Here is a 20705-nt window from a genome sequence, read left to right as displayed (position 1 = left end):
GCACAGCACATAGGGGCAGAGTAATAGTGTTAGTTGCTCAGTGGTGTCTGGCTGGCTGACTCTTCGCAACTCCATGAACTATAGACCGCTAGGCTCCTCTGTCTATGGGGATTCTCTAGGCAAGAATACTGGAGTGGGTTGCCATTCCGTTCTCCAGGGGATCTTCCACACCCAGGCATTGAATCCAGGTCTCCTGCATTGCAGGCAGATTCTTTACCACCTGAGGCACCAGAGAAGTCCACATATAGGCATACATAAACAATAAAATCTTAGCAATAGTGTATTAGCATATTGGTACACAACAGTTAAGTTGACTTCATCTCATGAGTACAAAGAAGGTTTGTTAGAAAAGCTGTTATTAAAATTTTATATTAGTAGCTCAGAGAGAAGCTATATGATGATATCTACAGATGATGAAAAGGCGTTTGATATAATTCAGTATCCATGTCTCATAGTAAAAGCAAAATCAGGCAAGTAAAAATGTGTAATGAATATAATCATGTACCTGTTAAGAAATACAAAACGTTTCTCTTTTTTTTTTTTTTTGGTCATGAAAAATCATCTGCTCTAAAGTAACAATAAAATAAAATATTATAAAATGGAATTAAAATAAATCACATAAAATATATTAATAAACTATAAATCTTCTCTACACTTAGCTTACACTGGTTCCTCATGTAATGTGATAAACTCATATATGCCCAGTTGATGGGAAGAGAGCTGCAGGTAATTCAGAGACCATTTGGCAGGATAAAATCATTGAGGAAACAAGAATCTTAGTAGACATAAATTCCTGCACTATTAAATTATTCATCAATAACCTTTACCTATTATCACTGTCACATTCAACACTTTATAATTCATTTAATTCACATGTCCTGTGACAGATACAATAGCAGACTGAAGTATGACACCTCCTTTGCCGTGGCAGCTGGTGAGAATAGTGGTGTAGGGCATTTGCTAAGCAGTGAAGTAAGACAGTCATGTGCAAGGAGAACAGAAGAGATGCTTTATGTAACCATTAAAATGACTTGGAGCGATGCTGCACTATTGAAAATAAATGGATCACATGGCAGAGACATAGGGAAACATTTCCACATGAGCAAGAAATGTGAGTGCAGGACAAGAATGAGACAAAAGGCTGTTTGGAACTGTGACCATTATCTAAACTTTTTTTTTTTCTTTTTTGGTGGATCATCTAGACAGAAGGTAAACTTTTGGTATATTCACAGACATGGGAAATCAAATAGACACATTAAAAAAAAACAACAACACTAAATTTTGATCCAGAAGACTTGGATTTGCATTTTTATTCCACCCAATAGCAGCAACATGTCTTTGGAATTCTCTGAACATTGACTGCACTCCAGATTTTTTTACCCAGAAAAGAGGATAATATTATCCTTCTTGGAGAAGGCAATGGCAACCCACTTTGGTACTCTTGCCTGGAAAATCCCATGGACAGAGGAGCCTGGTAGGCTGCCGTTTATGGGGTCGCATAGAGTCGGACAGGACTGAAGTGACTTAGCAGCAGCAGCAGCATTATCCTACTCAGAGTTATGCATTGAAAGAATGTTTTAATTGTAATAGCTCATTATTGAGGTTCCCTGGTGACTCAGGTGGTAAAGAATCTGCCTGCAATGCAAGAGACTTGGGCTTGACCCCTGGGTTGAGAAGATCCTTTGGAAAGGAAATGGCTACCCAGTGCAGTATTCTTTGTCAGGAGGATCCCATGGACAGAGCAGTCTGACGGGCTACAATCCATGGGATCACTGATTATTACTGTGGACTGCCGATTTAAACAATAATCCCTCCACAACAAATTAATAAAAATTCACGGCATTGCTTGCTTCAAAAATTTTTAAACAACAAGAAATATATAGACTTTAATCAACAAATTTTTGAATTAGTTTATATCCAAGGAAAAAGAAGTTTAAGAAAATGATAGTAACAGAAGAAACAAAATGCCTCCACAGAAATGTAGAAATCTATGTTAAAGATACATTTATAAAAAAATGTAATTTTTAGGAGGATGTGAATTCAAATATTTGCAAGGAGGCCTGCATTACTGGTAATGTCTTTCTTGACTTTTATAAAAATTCCTATTTGATGCTACAGATACTTTAGGGAGACATATGTAATAAAGATAATATTTTATATTATCTTTTGATATTAATATATTTTCTTAATAATATTACTTCTGCACTCCATGCATCATCGTGGTTTCAGAGAAGGGCAAATCCTGCATTGAGAAGGAGAAAGACATAAAATGGAGGCATATGAGGAAAAGTAGTGATATAGAAACAGAAGAGGTTAGTTAAGCTTGAAAAGTGTAGATCTTCATTCACTCCCATTGGAGGACAGAATGAAGCAGGGCAAAAGCTAACAGCTTTGCCAAGAGAATGCACTGGTCATAGCAAACACCCTCTTCCAATAACAGAAGAGAAGACTCTACACATGGACATCACCAGATGGTCCATACCGAAATCAGATTGATTATATTCTTTGCAGCTGAAAATGGAGAAGCTCTATACAATCAGCAAAAACAAGACAAGGAGCTGACTGTGGCTCAGATCATGAACTCCTTATTGCCAAATTCAGACTTAAATAGAAGGAAGTAGGGAAAACCACTAGACCATTCAGGTATGACCTAAATCAAATCCCTTATGATTATACAGTGGAAGTGAGAAATAGATTTAAGGGACTAGATCTGATAGACAGAGTGCCTGATGAATGGACAGAGGTTCGTGACATTGTACAGGAGGTGGTGATCAAACTATCCCCAAGGAAAAAAAATGCAACAAGGCAAAATTGTTGTCTTAGGAGGCCTTACAAATAATTGAGAAAAGAAGAGAAGCAAAAGGCAAAGGAGAAAAGGAAAGATATACCATCTGAATGCAGAGTTCCAAAGAATAGCAAGGAGAGATAAGAAAGCCTTCCTCAGCGATCAGTGAAAAGAAATAGAGGAAAACAATAGAATGGGGAAGACCAGAGATCTCTTCAAGAAAATTGGAGATACCAAGGAAACATTTCAGGTGAAGATGGGCTCAATAAAGGACAGAACTGGTATGGATCTAACAGAAGCAGAAGATGTTCAAAGAGGTGGGAAGAATACACAGAAGAACTGTACAAAAATGATTTTCATGACCCTGATAACCATGATGGTGTGATCACCCACCCAGAGCCAGACATCCTGGAGTTCAAAGTCAAGTGGGCCTTAGGGAGAATCACTACAAACAAAGCTAGTTGGAGGTGATGGAACTCCAGTTGAGCTATTTCAAATCCTAAAAGATGATGTTGTGAAAGTGCTGCACTCAATGTGCCAGCAAATTTGGAAAACTCAGCAGTGGCCACAGGACTGGAAAAGGTCAGTTTTCATTCCAATCCCAAAGAAAGGCAATCCCAAAGAATGCTCAGACTACCTCACAATTGGGCTAATCTCACACGATAGTAAAGTAATGCTCAAATTTCTCCAAGTTAAGCTTCAACAGTACACGAACCAAGAACTTCCAGATGTTCAAGCTGTATTTAGAAAAGGCAGAGGAAAAGAGATCAAATTGCTAACATCCTTTGGATCTTAAAAAAAGGAAGAGAATTCCAGAAAAAACATCTATTTCTGTTTCACTGAGTATGCTAAAGCCATCTGTGGAAAATTCTTCAAGAGATGGGAATACCAGACCACCTTACCTGCCTCCTGAGAAACTTGTATGCAGGTCAAGAAGTAACAGTTAGAACAAAACATGAAACAACAGACTGGTTCCAAATTGGCAAAAGAGTAGGTAAAGGCTGTATATTGCCACCCTGCTTATTAAACTTATATGCAGAGTACATTATGTGAAAAGCTAGGTGGATGAATCATAAGCTGGAATCACGTTTCTGGAAGAAATATCAACAACCTCAGATATACAGATGATACTACTTTAATGGCAGAAAATGAAGAGTAACTAAAGAGCCTCTTGATGAAAGTGAAAGAGAACAGTGAAAAATCTGGCTTAAGACTCAACATTCAGAAAATTAGATCATGTCATCCAGTCTCATTACTTAATGGCAAATAGACGGGGAAACAAGGGAAATCATGGCAGACTTTATTGGGCTTCAAAGTCACTGAAGATGGTGACTGCGTCAATGAAATTAAAAGATGCTTGCTCCTTGGAAGAGAGGCTATGACAAACCTTGACAGCATATTAAAAAACAGAGGCACTACCTTGCCAACAAAGGTCCATATAGTAAAAGTGATGGTTTTTCCAGTAGTTATGTATGGATATGAGATTTGGACCATAAAGAAGGCTGAGTGCTGAAAAAATGTTGCATGGAATTGTGGTGTTGGAGAAGACTCTTGAGAGTCCCTTGGACTGCAAGGAGATCCAGCCAGTCCATCCTAAAGGAAAGGCATCCTGAATATTCATTGGAAGGACTGATGCTGAAGCTGAAACTCCAATACTTTGGCCACCTGATGTGAAGAGCTGACTCATTGGAAAAGACCCTGATGCTGGGAAAGATTGAAGGCGGGAGGAGAAGGGGATGACGAGGATGAGATGGTTGGATAGCATCACCAACTCAATGGACATGAGTTTGAGTAAGCTCCGGGAGCTGGTGATGGACAGGGAAGCCTGGTGTGTTGTAGTCCTTGGAGTTGCAGAGAGTTGGACATGACTGAGTGACTGAACAACAACAAATCCTTGATGTGAATCTTTCTATGGGAATTTGAGTGCTGTAAAAACATCCAGATAGCTGGCAAAGAAGCTGAATCCTCCAGCTTATCCAGGGCATTGATAAACAACTTGGACTGTACATTAGAATCATCAGGAAAGGTTTTACAAAATACTGGTGCAAAGTCTGTTTCCATCACAGACTATTTAAATTGGAATCTCATTACTCTGCCAACAAATGTCCATCTAGTCAAAGCTTTGTTTTTTCTAGTAGTCATGTATGGATGTGAGAGTTGGATTATAAAGAAAGCTGAAAGCCAAAGAATTGATGCTTTTGAACTGTGGTGTTGGAGAAGACTCTTGAGAGTCCCTTGGACTGCAAGGAGATCCAACCAGTCTTTCCTAAAGGAAATCAGTCCTGAATATTCTTTGGAAGGACTGATGCTAAAGCTGAAACTCCAATACTTTGGCCACCTCATAGAAAGAACTGACTCCTGATGTTGGGAAAGATTGAAGGCAGGAGGAAAAGGGGATGACAGAGGATGAGATGGTCGGATGGCATGAGTTTTAGTAAGCTCTGGGAGTTGGTGATGGACAGGGAGGCCTGGCGTGCTGCAGTCTATGTGATCGCAAAGAGTTGGACACGACTGAGCAACTGAACTGACTGAACTGAACTTGGGACCAAAGTCTAAGTATTTAAACAAATATTCCTAGATGACTTTTGAAAATTATTGTTACAATAAGACCTAACTTGGGCCTCATTCAACATGCAGTGAGAATAATACTACAATATTTCTGGAATGAAGATGCCAAGTGATAACCAAAAGCTAAGGCTCTTCATTCTACTTGGCTTGCTTCTAGCATGTACAAGCTCCAGAAATGACCACAAACTGTGGAGGAGACATGGTAATAGCACTGAAGGGCTGTCGGATCCTGAAGGGGGGAGCACAGGTTGCTGAGATAGAAATATGGATGATCCAGTGAGAAGTAGTCAGCAAGAGTGAATGATGTTCCAAAGGTTGCAATCTTTCCTCGATAGATGCCAGTCTAGGGGCCTGCGTAGACTTGACGTCACCATGCAACAGGAACATGATGATGATCAGTTGGCAGTTCACAGGGAAGAGAAGCTTCTTCCTCAAACTATGGTCATATTGGCAACCCTAACCTCACCCAACATATATTCAAACCAAGTTCTGAAAGGAAATGGAATAGACAGAAAATCGACATGACTGAGTCTTCATTTACTTAACAAAAACAAGGTTATTTTACCCTAACTGTTGCAAATTAATGGGACAGATACCATGTGATGGTATCAGTTAGTTCAGTCACTCAGTCATGTCCAACTCTTTGCGACCCCATGGACTGCAGCACACCAGGCCTCCCTGTCCATCACCAACTCCCGGAGCTTGCCCAAACTCATGACCATTGAGTCGGTGATGCCATCCAACCATCTCATCCTCTGTCCCCTTCTCCTCCCACCTTCAATCTCTCCCAGCATCAGGGACTTTTCAAATGAGTCAGTTCTTTGCATCAGGGGCCAAAGTATTGGAGTTTCAGCTTCAGCATCAGTCCTGCCAATGAATATTCAGGACTGACTTCCTTTAGGATGGACTTGTTGGATCTCCTTGCAGTCCAAGGGACTCTCAAGTTTTCTCCAACACCTCAGTTCAAAACCATCAATATACATATGTATATATGTATGTTTGTATATATAAGCAAATTGTGTTCTTTGTACATTGTAGGGTTTAGATAAAATTCAATCCCACCAATCTACTTAGGTATTAAAATACTAAAACTGCATCCATATAAAAGAGCCAGAGGAAAATGTCTTTTAACAATGAGAAGCTACAGGGGTTCCTGTCTGTATGAAATATGTTATTCTAAATGTTCACGTCTCAGGATGGCTGTTAAGGCACAATTAACATGGAAACTGTCATAACTTTTTTTTAGTAGAAGAGCAATTGGAAATCTAATTAGGACATTGTAAGAAGGAAATTTCAGAGTAATGATAGCAAAAAGTAACCTTATGTGAATAGATGTCTACATCATGTATCATCAGGACTGCAAATTGAAACAATAGTAAGACACCACTATACACTTATTAGAAGATCCAAAATCTAGAATGCTGACAATGCCAAATGCCAGCAAGATTGTGGCGCAAACGACTCTCATTTATTACTGGTGAAAATGCAAACTGGTACCGGCAGTTTGGTGGTTTCTTACAAAACCCAGCCCACTCTTACCACAAAATTCAACAATCACTCTTCTTGTCATTTACCCAGAGAAGTTGAAATACATGACACACAAAAGCTGGCACACAAATACTTATAGCAACTTTATATTCATAATTGCCAAAACCTGGAAGCAGTCACGATGTCCTTCAGTCGGTGAATGGCTAAACAAACTGTGTTATATCAGATAGTGAAATATTATTTAGTGTTAAAAAAAAGAGCCACAGAGCCATGAAAAGACATGGAAGAAACTTAATTGCATTTTACTAAGTGGAAGAAGACAGTCTGTAAAGGACATGTTTAATTCCAACTGTATGATAGTCTAGAAAATGAAAAGCTATAGAGACGGTAAAAACAGTAGCAGTTGCCAGGGTTAGGGGGAAGGGAGGGATGAATAGATGGAATCAGACGATTTCAATGAAAATACTCTATATGATAGTATAATGGTGGTTATATGTAAGTATATGCTCATCCAACCCATAGAGTTGAGGGCTCGGCACTGAGAGTGAGCTCTGACATAAGCTATAGGTTTTGGCTGATGATGATTCAATGTAGGTTCATCAATTGTAACAAATGTAGTAGACTTGCGGAGGATGTTGATAATGTGGAAAGCTGTGCATGTGAGTAGGGTGGGGTATATATGGGACATCTTTGTGCCTTCTGCTCATTTTGTACAAACAAATAAATACAAACACATATAGGAGTTATTTATTTTGTGATCCAAAAAGATGTGTAGTGGAGGACTGCAGAATAAACTCTCCTTCATGGTCGTTTATTATTAAGCATTTACAGTGGTAGCATTACTTGAGTGTCAAAGACAGAAAGTTGGCATTGCTTTCAAGGCAACTTTCAATAAACTCCAAATCAGTGCTTCTCAACTTTTAATATGTGCATTAATCTCCAGGGTGTTGGGAGTGGTTGCTTTTTAAAATGCAGATTTTGATTCAGAAGGTCTAAGGTGGGGTGGAAAGAGTGTTTCTAATAAGCTGGCAGCTGCTGCTGGTCCTGGTCCATGGACCACAATTGAACTACTCAAATTTTTTTCTTTAGGAAAATAGAAAAAAATTTACAGAACTGTAACTTTTTAATGGAAAAATTTAACCCTCCTTTTAAACAATTAATTTGTTCATTTATGGGCTTATTTCAATTAGTTAAACTGCATTGCTGTGCATGTTCTTTGGTCATAATGTATTTGTTTTATTAAATTTATAGCAAATATCATGTTGCACTTAATATGCAGCATGTGACATATTGGAATTTCTATGGTAGATTTTTACTCAGTATATTTTAATGAAGTGTGGCCAAGTAGCTGTTATCTTTAAAATTTCAATTCTAATTAAGATAGGATCAGATAAGGAAAAAACATAAGTAGATTGCTATGTTCAGAAGATTCCAAGTTTATAACTTATAACAGATTTTGACAGATTTGTAATCATAAATTGTAATATCTTGCAATATCATTTTCTCTTAGCTTGTGTTATGTAACAAACAATTGAATGACTTAAATTGGGAAGAATGAAAAGATTTTGGGAGTCTGCAAATGGTGTTCTCCCATCCCACCAGCCCCAGGAATCCACCAAGCGTCCTCTCCAAGGTTCCAAAGGCAGCCTGACAGGAGGAGTCTGCTGGGATCCTCCTCATGGGCTCAGAAGTCTGGATGCTCACTCAGTTGGCCAAATGACCAATCACTCCAAAAGCTTTCAGCATGTGTTTTGTACAAAAACTGATGCTTTAATTTGAACTTCAGATTCTGAAGAGACTAGGATATCCCAGCTACTTGAACTGAAACTCAGAATTTCACTTCTAGATCTAAAAGCAGTAGTAACAAGTGGCTTTGATCTGGATTAAAATGATGTGGAATTTTTTAACTTGTATATTTTCTCAAACATTTTAAAACAATAATTTGGTATAGCACATAAGCCACCCAGATGGATTATAAATTCTTTCTAAAAGCGTAAGTTCAGAAAGTGTTGGAAAATAAGAATATTTGGAGATAAAGCAACTGAAAACCTAGGCAAATGGATTCTAATAGATTGATTTAAAAAAATCTCTGCAAAATTGATTTTTTTGTTTGTGACTTTCTTCTGAAAATCACGGATCTAGTTTGAGAAAATCTATTTTGTTCTCTAGCGTTGTCAAAATTACCCTTGTGCAACAGCTACATCTAAGTACTGTTTATTTCATGCTAGCTTGGATCTGGCCTCAAGACATTTAACTATTTGGAAAATATGTATTTAACATTAGAACTGAAAAACTATTCTTGTTATGGTTGTAAAACCCATATTTTCACTGAAGTCCTGAGATCCACTGAATGAAATGCTCCCTGTATTTTTAAAAGTCAGAATTAGAACAATTCTGCTTCACTGCATGTGCTTGCTAAATTGTTTCAGTCATGTCCGACTTTGCCACCCCATGGACCATGGCCTGCCAAACTTCTCCATCCGTGGGGTTCTCCAGGCAGGAATAAGGAGTGGGTTGCCATGCCCTCCTCCAGGGGACCTTCCTGACCCAGGGATCAAACCCAAGTCTTTTATGTCTCCTGCATTGGTAGGCAGGTTCTTTACCACTAGCATGGCATTATTGGTAAAGAACCCACCTGTTTCACTATTTTATTCTAAAAAGAAAAATAAAAAGAAAAGTAAAAATTTACACTCTTTGGAAAGAAACCTCATGATACCTCATAAGGTTTGTTTATTTAGTCTTATTCACTTAATATACACCAAGCAGTGATCATGTGCTGAATCAGTCGAGCAGGGTCTCTGAACTTAGAAGGTGTATCTTGACGTCACAGAGAGGCCCTGAGTAAGAGGGATGAATGAAATGAAATGGGTGTCAGAGATGATTACAAGCTTGAGGGCTGGTTGTACTGAAAGAGCTTATGCCAGCCACAGATGGTGTCCTGGAAAATCAAGGCAAGCATCCCCGAGGAAGGGACGTGTAAGTTCAAAGATGACTTAAGGGTTGGCTAAAAGAAAGGAAAGAATCTCTGAGGCAGCGAGACCTGAATGTGATGTTCTTCACACTGCTGATTATCCAAGGACTGGTGGAGTTCTCCCTACTGACACTCTGCGTGCCCTGCTTAGCTGCTGTGAACAGAAACCTAACAATGGTATTGTTTCAAAATGGCCCATGTTCTCTGCCACAGATTCCAAGAGGAAAATGGTGGCTGGGAGGGGTGTGGGAGGAGAAAGAAAGCAAAAGGAAGAAAAGAAAGGGGGAAAGGAAAGAGAGACAGAGAACAAAGAAAGGAGGAAGGAAAGAGGAAGAAAGGGAAGGGAGAAATACAAGGGAGAAATGAAGGACTAGCCTGCCAGTTCAGGAGCAGTACTTTGACCTTTCAGAGAATTCTATGAAGGAAAGAGAGGGAACTTTATAGAAACCTAGCTGGTTGCTTCAGCCATGCGCTGGGATCATCCTTTGTGTCATCCTGATGTCATCCAGATTAAAGCCTTTAATATGACCTAAGCGGGATACTGTGTGGATTGAGGTGTTATTGTAGCAAAGTGATGGTGATTTGTAGACATTGTTTCTGTGTGCAGGGTTTCCCTATATTAAAGTGGACTGATACAAGAAAGTTTCAAGTCTGAGTCTAAAAACAAACATCAGTTATATTTACAACTACCACTGAGGAGTGATAGATTTTGCCGGAAGGAAGGACCTTTGGTTATGCTTCTTGCTTGATGATTTTAGTTAGATGTGTCTGAGAATAGGTGCTAAGAACTGAATTGCTCGGCCTCATAAAGGTATTCTAATTCGGAGTTGTGGAGCAAGTCTGGAGTGAGGAAAGGCAGACAAAAATGAGGTAAAAAAGGAGCAAGAGTGGCCAGGAAATAACTGAAGGGAGAAGGGCACTGAGTGAGGGAAACCCTCTGATCCTGGGCAGGGAGGTGAGGGCATTTAAGAAAAGAGAGATCGATTCGTGGATTTCAAGTACCCTGTTTCATATGTGATCAGGCTCAGTTCAGTCACTCGGCCATGTCTGGCTCTTTGTGACCCCATGGACTGCCACACGCCAGGCCTCCCTGTCCATCACCAGCTCCCGGAGCTTTCTCAACTCCTGTCCATCAAGTCGGTGATCCCATCCAACCATCTCATTCTCTGTCGTCCCCTTCTCCTCCTGCCTTCAATCTTTCCCAGCATCAGAGTCTTTTCCAATGAGTCAGTTCTTTGCATCAGATGGCCAAAGTCATATGTGATACAAATATCTAAGATAACCTCAGCATTTGATGAACTCTGCCATACTTACAAATGCTCAGAATACTTGGTTTAGTTTGGTTTAGTTTTGCTGAGGAAAAGTTTTGCTGAGGAAAAGTTGATTTCACCTCTGGATAAACAAGACATGGAATAAGGAGAGTATTTAAGGAAGAAGCGCAGTGCAAAGATGACATCAGGATATAAATGTAATCTCCTGGGAAATTGCTGGAAATTTAGGAAGAGCTTTCTACTTGCATGAATTTCCACAGGAACTTATTTTAAAAAGACAGCATGTGATATTCCTTAGATGCAAAATTTAAAAGAAAATGATGAAAATGAAATTATTTACAAAACAGAAACTTACAGACTTAGACAACATACTTATGGTTACCAGGGGAAAAGGGTGGAAGGAAGGGATAGTTAGTTTCAGACTGACATATACACACTGCTATATTTAAAATGGATAACCAACAAGGACCTACTCTACTATCCAGCACAGTAACCCTGCTCAATGGTATGTGGCAGGCACCCCTGAATAGAAGGGGTGTTTTTGGGGAGAATGGATATATGTAAATGGAAGGCTGAGTCTCTCTGCTGTGTACCTGAAACTATTGCAACCTTGTTAATTGCTTATACTCCAATATAAAACAAAAAGTTTTTAAAAAAGAATTAAGTAGTGAACAATGTGAAATTATGAGTTCAGTTGAAGACGTGATGTGAATGGTGATTTCTCATAAATCCTGCTCATAAAAGACCATATGTAACTAAGAAGAAATGTCACCTTTGATTTAAAGGGAGTCAGCCCTACGATTCAAAAAGATATGGTTGAAATTTTGGACTTTCTTCCATATTGTATAATATTGGTGGCAGGAAATTTTGCTCCCTGTCTCCAAATTGATCCTTTCATTTCCCTGAATTAGGGGTTCCGCTCATTACTTAGATTAGCCCTATGGGGTTAAGATTTACTTGAGGAGATTAGTACAAAATAAAAAGGGAAATTCTGAAAATTCACAAGCCACATTTTCTCTGCATTTGATTCTTCAAAAATTTAAAATTAGGTTCAGCTTGTGTGGCACTATAGCTGAATAACTGGAATAGTGTTTATCATTATTTCTTAACAGTCAGTAATAATCATTAATTCCTATACAGATGTCAAGTAGAGAGCATTAAGTACTGAAACAAGACTGTCCATAGAATGTGGAAATGAGAATGGAAAAGAAACTAGATGGAAGTCATTGAGGGGACTGTATAAGAGCTTGAAAAATAGCTGATTTTAGAATGCTGAGCGAAAGCAAAGATCAGTTAAAATTAGATAATGTAGATTTGTAATCACCCAAGTGTGTGACCAATTCAGCAATGTTCTTTGGGCGGAAAAACTAGGGTGATTAAATTGGAAATATGGAAATGATTCATACCTGGGAGCTGAGATAATGAACACAATGAACTCTACTTGGGCTAGATAGTCAAGAAATGTTTGCTGAATTGAATCGTGACTGGAGGGAATTTAGGTTGTAAGTAAAGATAGCATGCAATATTTGCTTATAATTTTCTAAATATTTATTAATGTATTGCTATATTAAAATTATCTTAGATATCCCAACTTTTAAATTTGATGCTTATTAATATTTGCAATTAATCCTTAGGAGATAAATCTGTTGTAATCTTCTCTAAATAACTTTCTTGTATACTTGTATAGCTTGTCACATAATCTGGAAAATGTATTGCTCTCTTATTCTGTAGAATACATGTAAGTCCAATGTTCTTTTTTTAAATGTGGATTTTCTATTGCTCCTTGGAAATGAACGAGAAGACATTCAGTCTGTCAAGGACATTAATTTAATAGAAACCAGGGAAATATTGCTTACCTCTGTCTAAACTTAAAATATTCTTTCTTATAAGAGATGACAGGATTCCAATGTTGACTGTCAAGAGTTTATAATGGAACTTGCCTTCAACTCTCCTCAATTTTAACTTTGGATATATTGGCAACGTGTGGGACAAAGTCAGCACTCTTGCTCAGCACAAACCAAAGTCTGCAACTCACCGACTTCCATCCTGGGGGTGGAGACTCACCCTCTGCTGGTTCCTCGTTTTGCATTAGTGATAATTAAGCTAACATCAACAGATAGAATAACCTTAGTGCACCTGATGTGACTGAATTTAATTTTTATTATTATTAGGATGATTTCAGTTTCTTTAAAAAAAAAATGACTGAAAAATCCTACAGCAAATATAGAAAGAGTCCATATATTTTCCTGACTTTAACTCCTATTTAGTAGAATTTCTATGGATTTACAAGAAAGTGATGGAGAAGGTTAAAGAAGGATTTTGAGGAATGATAAAATGTTTGTAAGAGAGCTGATACAAGAATATATGGAAAATAAAGTTCTGTGATGGCCTCTAGACTAGTTAGATCTGGGTTTGAACTTCAGTTCTGCAATTTGGTGATTATGGTGCCTTAAGAAGATTACCTCACACTCTGAATCTTAGTCTCTGTATCTGAAAATGGGGACAAGAATGCACTTGATACTGGAGGACTGGATGAGATAATGTATGCTAATTTGACTTTATTTTGCTTAGCCGTGGTGCTAATCTCTACACCTGAGTTTACTGAGGAAAAGAAAAAATAGTTTTTCTATGCAACCACAATGACCAATAAATAGAATGAAATTTTATTTAAAAAATCCTACACACTTTAGATCCAGAACTATTATTACCTATATTCAAGAAACATATTTCAGTTCAGCTCAGTCGCTCAGTCATGTCCAACTCTTTATGACCCCATGAACTGCAGCACACTAGGCTTCCCTGTCCATCACCAACTCCCAGAGTTTACTCGAACTCATGTCCATTGAATCGGTGATGCCATCCAACCATCTCATCCTCTGTCGTCCCCTTCTCCTCCTGCCTTCAATCTTTCCCAGCATCAGGGTCTTTGCCATGAGTCAGCTCTTCTCATCAGGTGGCCAAAGTATTGGAGTTTCACTCAACATCAGTCCTTCCAATGAACACCCAGGACTGATTTCCTTTAGGATGGACTGGTTGGATCTCCTTGCAGTCCAAGGGACTCTCAAGAGTCTTCTCCAACACCACAGTTCAAAAGCATCAATTCTTTGGCTCTCAGCTTTCTTTATAATCCAACTCTCACATCCATACATGACCACTGGAAAAATCATAGCCTTGACTAGACAGACCTTTGTTGGCAAAGTAATGTCTCTGCTTTTTAATATGCTGTCTAGGTTGATCATAGCTTTTCTTCCAAGGAGTAAGAGTCTTTTAATTTCATGGCTGCAGTCACCACTGGCAGTGATTTTGGAGCCCAAAAATATGCCACTGTTTCGACTGTTTCTCCATCTATTTGCCATGAAGTGATGGGACCGAATGCCATGATCTTAGTTTTCTAAATGTTGAGCTTTAAGCCAACTTTTTCACTTTCTTCTTTCACTTTCATCAAGAGGCTCTTTAGTCCTTCTTCACTTTCTGCCATAAGGGTGGTGTCATCTACGTATCTGAGGTTATTGATATTTCTCCTGGCAATCTTGGTTCCAGGTTGTGCTTCATCCAGCCAAGTGTTTCTCATGATGTACTCTGAATATAAGTTATATAAGCTGGGTGACAATATACAGCCTTGATGTACTCCTTTCCGTATTTGGAACCAGTCTGTTGTTCCATGTCCAGTTTTAACTGTTGCTTCCTGACCTGCATACAGATTTCTCAGGAGGCAGGTCAGGTGGTCTGGTATGCCCATCTCTTTCAGAATTTTCCACAGTTTATTGTGATCCACACAGTCAAAGGCTTTGGCATTGTCAATAAAGCAGAAATAGATGTTTTTCTAGAACTTTCTTGCTTTTTCGATGATCCAGTGGTTGTTGGCAATTTGATCTCTGTTTTCTCTGCCTTTTCTAAAACCAGTTTGAACATCTCGAAGTTCACGGTTCACGTATTATTGAAGCCTGGCTTGGAGAATTTTGAGCATTACTTTACTAGTGTGTGAGATGAGTTGAAGATATCTATTAGACATATACATAATTTATAACAACATATTACATATCTTGGAACTATCTTATCATGTAACAAGTAGGACTTGCGTGAAAGAAAAGAATATTTGGAGGCCTTAGAGTAACACAGGGCTTCCCTGATAGCTCTGTTAGTAAAGAATCTACCTGCATTGCAGGAAATCCTGGTTTGATTCCTGGGTCAGGAAGATCCCCTGGTGAATTCCATGGACTCCATAGTCCATGGAGCTGTAAAGAGTCAGACATGACTGAGAGACTTTCACTTTCACTTAATCTCTCATAAACAGATTTTGAATTTTGTATGACTCTACATTTTAGACTATATATATATTGAATTGTTGGTAGTTTTGCTACATAAATATAATGATTGAGGATTATTTTCTAATGTTGACTAAAAAGATTCACAGTGTGAGAGTGGCAAGTGAAGTTTCGTTTTGGGCAGAATGAGGACTGCAGTCCAGGAGACACCACCTCAGTTGGCTCTGAGAGACTGCTCCAAGGAGGTTGTAGGCGGAAGCTGATGTATAAGATTTTGGCGAAAGGAGAGTTCACTGCAATCGAGTGCATACTTTACAAAAGATTTTCTGCTAGTCACGAGGAGCTGATGTCACCATGAAGGGATTTAATGATTTTCTAGATGTGAAGAGATGCAAGGATCAGGGTCATTAAATCAATTCCTGAAAGTATCCAACTATCTGAAGACCTGTCCCCGCTGTTTCCCTGGATCACAGAGCTCCTCACTCTCGCCCTGAATCCCCCTGAGAGGGTGTTGAAGGTTGGCGTTTGCAGCAGCACAGGATTTAATCACCACAGAGGCAGATGGCAAAGGCCCTTGTTGTTGTCATTCCGCCGCTGGCAAATGTTCTTGGCAAGTGCTAAGTTGTAGTTGACATTAGCATTTCTCAGAGAGCATAAGACATAACTTAATCATTCAATCAATCACTACATATGACCATCTATTTGTTCCTGTTGCTTTGGTGGTTTGCTATCTGCTGGTTGGCTTCTGGGCTTCTGTCATGGCTCAGCTGGTAATGAACTTGCCTGCCAATTCAGGAGACACAAGAGACACTGGTTCAATCCCTGGGTCAGGAAGACCCCCTGGAGAAGGAAATGGCAACCCACTCCAGTATCCGTTCCTGGACACTCCCATAGACAGAGGAGCCTGGGGGGCTACAGTCCATGAGATTGCAGAGTCAGACATGGCTGAGTGCAAACACATGCACGTAAGCTGGCAGCAGGTATGACCTCCAGGTTGGCTTAAATATCACTGAGGACTATTCTGAATGCTTTGGCTGCCCCTTCCCTGGTGGCGTAGGCGCTAAGGAGTCTGCCTGCAGTGCAGGAGACCCATGTTTGATCCCTGGGTTGGGAAGATCCCCTGGAGAAGGAAATGGCAACACATTCCAGTATTCTTGCCTGAAAAATCCCATGGATGGAAAAGCCTGGCAGGCTGTAGTCCATGGGGTCACAAAGAAATGGACGGGACTGAGCAACTTCACCTTCTTTGGCTGGCTTGAGATTTTCATTGTAGGAATTTTCAAAGTCAGGAATTCCAGGAAACTCTTGCCTTGGGCACATATGGTGAACTTGGGCCAGAAAAACACTGGGTCAGTGGGGACTCATTTTCTAAATTTCCTCCACAGAATTCTGTCCACAGACTACTCTTCTTTAGAACATAAGATCTTTACTCCATTTGCATTTGAAAATCAGAGCTGGGGGAAAGAATGCAGTCAATTGATTTATATATGAATCTTAAACATTGCTGAGCTTTGCTGTACTTACTCTTTGTAGACGAAACTAGAGATAGAGTATTAAATAGAGTTCTAGGTTTCTGTGGGTAGAATGACTGAGGTTCTGTGAAAATGGTCGAAGGGGAAATAAATTTTGACTCTCAACTTTATCTTTGTAAATTATGGTGCAGTATCTTCTTTCTGTATATGCCAGACAAGTAAGTTTTGCTATTAAGCATTAATGTTCTGTGAACTTTGGATTGCAAAAAACTCTTTCCAGATCTATTGGAAAGTGGATATGAGTGATTAGACAAATTATGCAAACTCTTTAAGCTGAAATTTCCTTGTCCCATAAATGGGGGATAATATTTATTTAACTTAATTAATGTTACTGATAAATATGTATATAATGTTTAATAGAGTAGACAATACCTTTAAAAAGACTCAAATATAAGTTAGATGTTAATGTGATGATTGTTATTGTTATTCTACATAATGTTTATTTTATATTTAACTTTAAAAAAGTCTCATGTTTATAAGTAAAGGTGACTAATCTGTGATCATTTGGATTTTTATCTTCTCCTGCTCTATTTTTTTCTTAAGGATGACATTTGTTAGATTGGTTTTCCTTAGCTTTTTTTAGTTACCTCTTAATCGGAAAGCTTGGAGCTGGAAGGATAAATGGGAAAAGGTCATTCATTCACACATGTCTTGGGGACTTAAATGTATATCATATGGTAGCACAAGAATAAGTTATGGTGGTTGCTTCCAAGATTTTCATAATTTACCAGTTGGAAACAGAAGTTTTTAAAAAAGCACTTTTATCATTGGTGCAAAAAAAAAAAAAGAAAAAAAAAACTTGCTGGAAACCAACCATGAGAGAAAAAAGGAAGTGTGGTAACCACTGTCTTAAAATATTTTCCTAAGTGTATGTACCTAATTTATTATGGAAGATGTTTTAATCACTTGGGACAGTCATAACATCTATAGTCAAATTCTGTCCCTAGAAAATATTTTATATATGGTAATTTTGAGTGATAATTTTGAGACTTAGAGTGATGTGTTTAATTGCATTACTAATGACTGGAGAAAAACAGACACTGAGAAGAAATATATTATTAAAATGCTGAATTATCTCAGAACAGTGCATTTCTACTCTTGACAATAAAGAGTTCACATCAGTAATTTTTTATACAACATAAAATTTGTGTTTCCTTGTTCAGAATACCTGCTGAAGACACAGAGGAAAGTAAACCTCCACAACCTGATGATTCCCACAATATAGCTATCCATGTTAAGAAGGCACGTGGTGGCCGTACTTTATATGGACCAAAAAAATTTGAAGAGAAGGTAGTACAATTCATGGCTATTTTAAAGAAATTGTAAGTATTTTAAATACATTACTTCTTGTAGTTGAATAATTCTTTTGAATAGCTTTTTAAAAAAATCATTATTTATTCCTATTCAATATGGATAGTCTATTGGGTAGGGACAAGTCCTTACTCTTGCCTCCAGCCCTCAAAACCCAGGGAGAGGTGGTTGAGGGTCCCCTTGGGGTGTATTAGTCATATTTGCTAACATCACAAATCTCATCATGACTCCGTTAATCAGATTGCAATGCTTCTAAATGCTTTATGTATTCAAACAAAAATAATGCAACTGAAACCTGTTTAATTGATGGATAAGTTGTCGTATCTATAGCCCTCTGTTTATCTCTAGGTGAACCATGAGCAGATCCATGGACTACTTGAGTAATGCCATTTAACATATTTTTAAAAATAACTACCTTATACTCTAAAATTTTTTACTTTGTCATCATACTTGAAATTTTAACAAACTGATTTTGAGTAAGAGTAGCCTCTTTTTAAAGAAATGCAAATATGCCTGACAAGATTAAGAATCCTGGTTATTGATAACCATAATAATATGATTATGGCTTAATCATATTATTATGTCTTAGCTTATACTTAAATTCAGCAGCTCTGAGTAAACAGTGTTAGATGGGAGGAAGAAAAAAAGAGGTTGAAACATTAAAATCATTGGAAAGGTCACGTATGGGGGATGTCACCAGAAAGGAAGGGTTTGAATAAGTAGAGGACACTGTAATTGTGAGGGGTGATTGACAGACCAAAAGAGATTTACAAACCTTTCAGTTAAATTTTGTATTTTGAGGCATATCAGGTTAAATACAACCTTACATGTGTTAGTTAGATTTTGGGTTGTAAACAACAGAAAATGTCTGGTTAAAACAAACAAGCAAACAAAAAGGAGTGGGGAAAGGGAAACTTGTGAGAAAATATTGGATAGCTCCCAAAATAGAGAAAGAAGTCTTTGATTCTTCTGGGTATATAATATTTCGCTCCATCAGCTACAACTATTTTTGATTGGAGGTTATTAGGCTCACACTTCGGTTTCAGAGGGAGGGAGTCAGATTGTTGATCGTTGCAGTTTGCTTTCGTATTCACATCTTGGATAAAGGCTGATGGGGACCACACACTTTAATTTACAATTTTACTGAATTTACATTCAATTGGTAAGCGATAGCATTTCAAAAGAGAAAATATCAATGTCTCAGAAAGAGGGGGAAATGGATCATGAATAAACAATATTAAAAGCAATGAATTAAAACATGATGAAATTTTTAGAAATAGTTTTGACTGACTTTATTTTTCACTTATTAATGAATTCAGCATATACTTTTGAATCCCTACAGTTTCTGAAAATATTCTTGACTTTGGGATGGCAGTGGTGAACACAATATTTTTGCCCTCATGGGGAGCTTATATTCTAATATAAGAGGGATAATACAGACATACACAATTTGTACATTGAAAAAAAGAAAAAAAATCAGCAAGCTGGCCAGTGTTGTGAAAGTGCATCAGTAAGGGGAAGAAGTGAGGCTTCGGAGTTAGCTGAACCAGATCATGGCTCTGGATCTTGCAGGCTATGGTAGGTTTTCAATCTTGGTGTGACAGGCAAAATGGGAGTGACATTGTTTTTATTTACGTGGTAATGTGTAATGTATGCAGAGTCCGCTGTGAGTACCAGGAGGAGATTTGGGATGACCTGTCAGAAGGCTATATGGAATTGGTCGAGGTGTGAGATGACTGTGGTCTGAATTCTGCCTTAGGGAGTTCAGTTCGACGTGTATCAATAGAACTTGACTTAGCTTTAAAAAAGACATGAGCTGAACAGTTTTCAATTGATATTCCTGGAAGCACAGAGGTTATTAGCCCAACCTGACCACCATCAAAGATAATGCTGGGCAATTCATCTCAGGCTCTCACACATTTGTATTTGGTGACATTGTCTATAACTCCACCGGCTTTAAAAACAGAATTATGGATTTCTTTGGTAAACATAATTGATTTCTTTATAAATGACTTATTTCTGGAGAACAAGTGATGTGTATATGTAACTGTGGAGGTTGTAGAAAGGATAGGAGAAGAGACAAACTGATAAATGAGCTGTGAAAAGCAGTTTTAGATCCTCTGAGAAAACTTGGCCCAAATGATTTTTCTCCTACTTTCTCCAATTAAAGATGTTTCCTTTGAGGGAAGGAGGCATCTGAAGATCATTATGTTTCAGTGGAGCAGTGATGCAAAGCCACTTCTCAGGAATGACTCAGAGGAATTGGTCCCTGAAAGGACATGAGGATTTGTGTGTTTTAGATTCAGGCTGTTTAAAATCCAAGTGCAATATGGTTCTTACAGTGCTGTTTGCTAGTGAAATGGGGTATAAGAGGAGGAAATGTAATCTCAAACTATATTTTAGGGTTACATGCTGATGAGAGAAAAACACTTTGTGGGTTATTCTGTTAAAAATACAAAGTTGGATTAAAAACTAAGTGAAATTAGAGAGGCCTTCTTTACATAAAAAAAAGTT

At 38.3% G+C, this 20705-nt stretch overlaps 1 protein-coding gene across 1 annotated transcript in view; it reads left to right on the top strand.

Annotated features, from left to right (window-relative positions):
• The window catches only part of CNBD1 (cyclic nucleotide binding domain containing 1), a 385369-nt gene that overhangs the window by 49259 nt on the left and 315405 nt on the right, over positions 1-20705 (top strand). Inside the window, exon 5 of the mRNA XM_043483330.1 lies at positions 18044-18202. Coding sequence (XP_043339265.1) covers positions 18044-18202 — 159 coding nt within the window. The remainder of the gene's footprint in view (positions 1-18043; positions 18203-20705) is intronic.

Source organism: Cervus canadensis, chromosome 12 (assembly GCF_019320065.1).
Source record: "Cervus canadensis isolate Bull #8, Minnesota chromosome 12, ASM1932006v1, whole genome shotgun sequence".
Classification (NCBI taxonomy): domain Eukaryota; kingdom Metazoa; phylum Chordata; class Mammalia; order Artiodactyla; family Cervidae; genus Cervus; species Cervus canadensis.
This window is presented reverse-complemented; position numbering and strand designations above follow the sequence as displayed.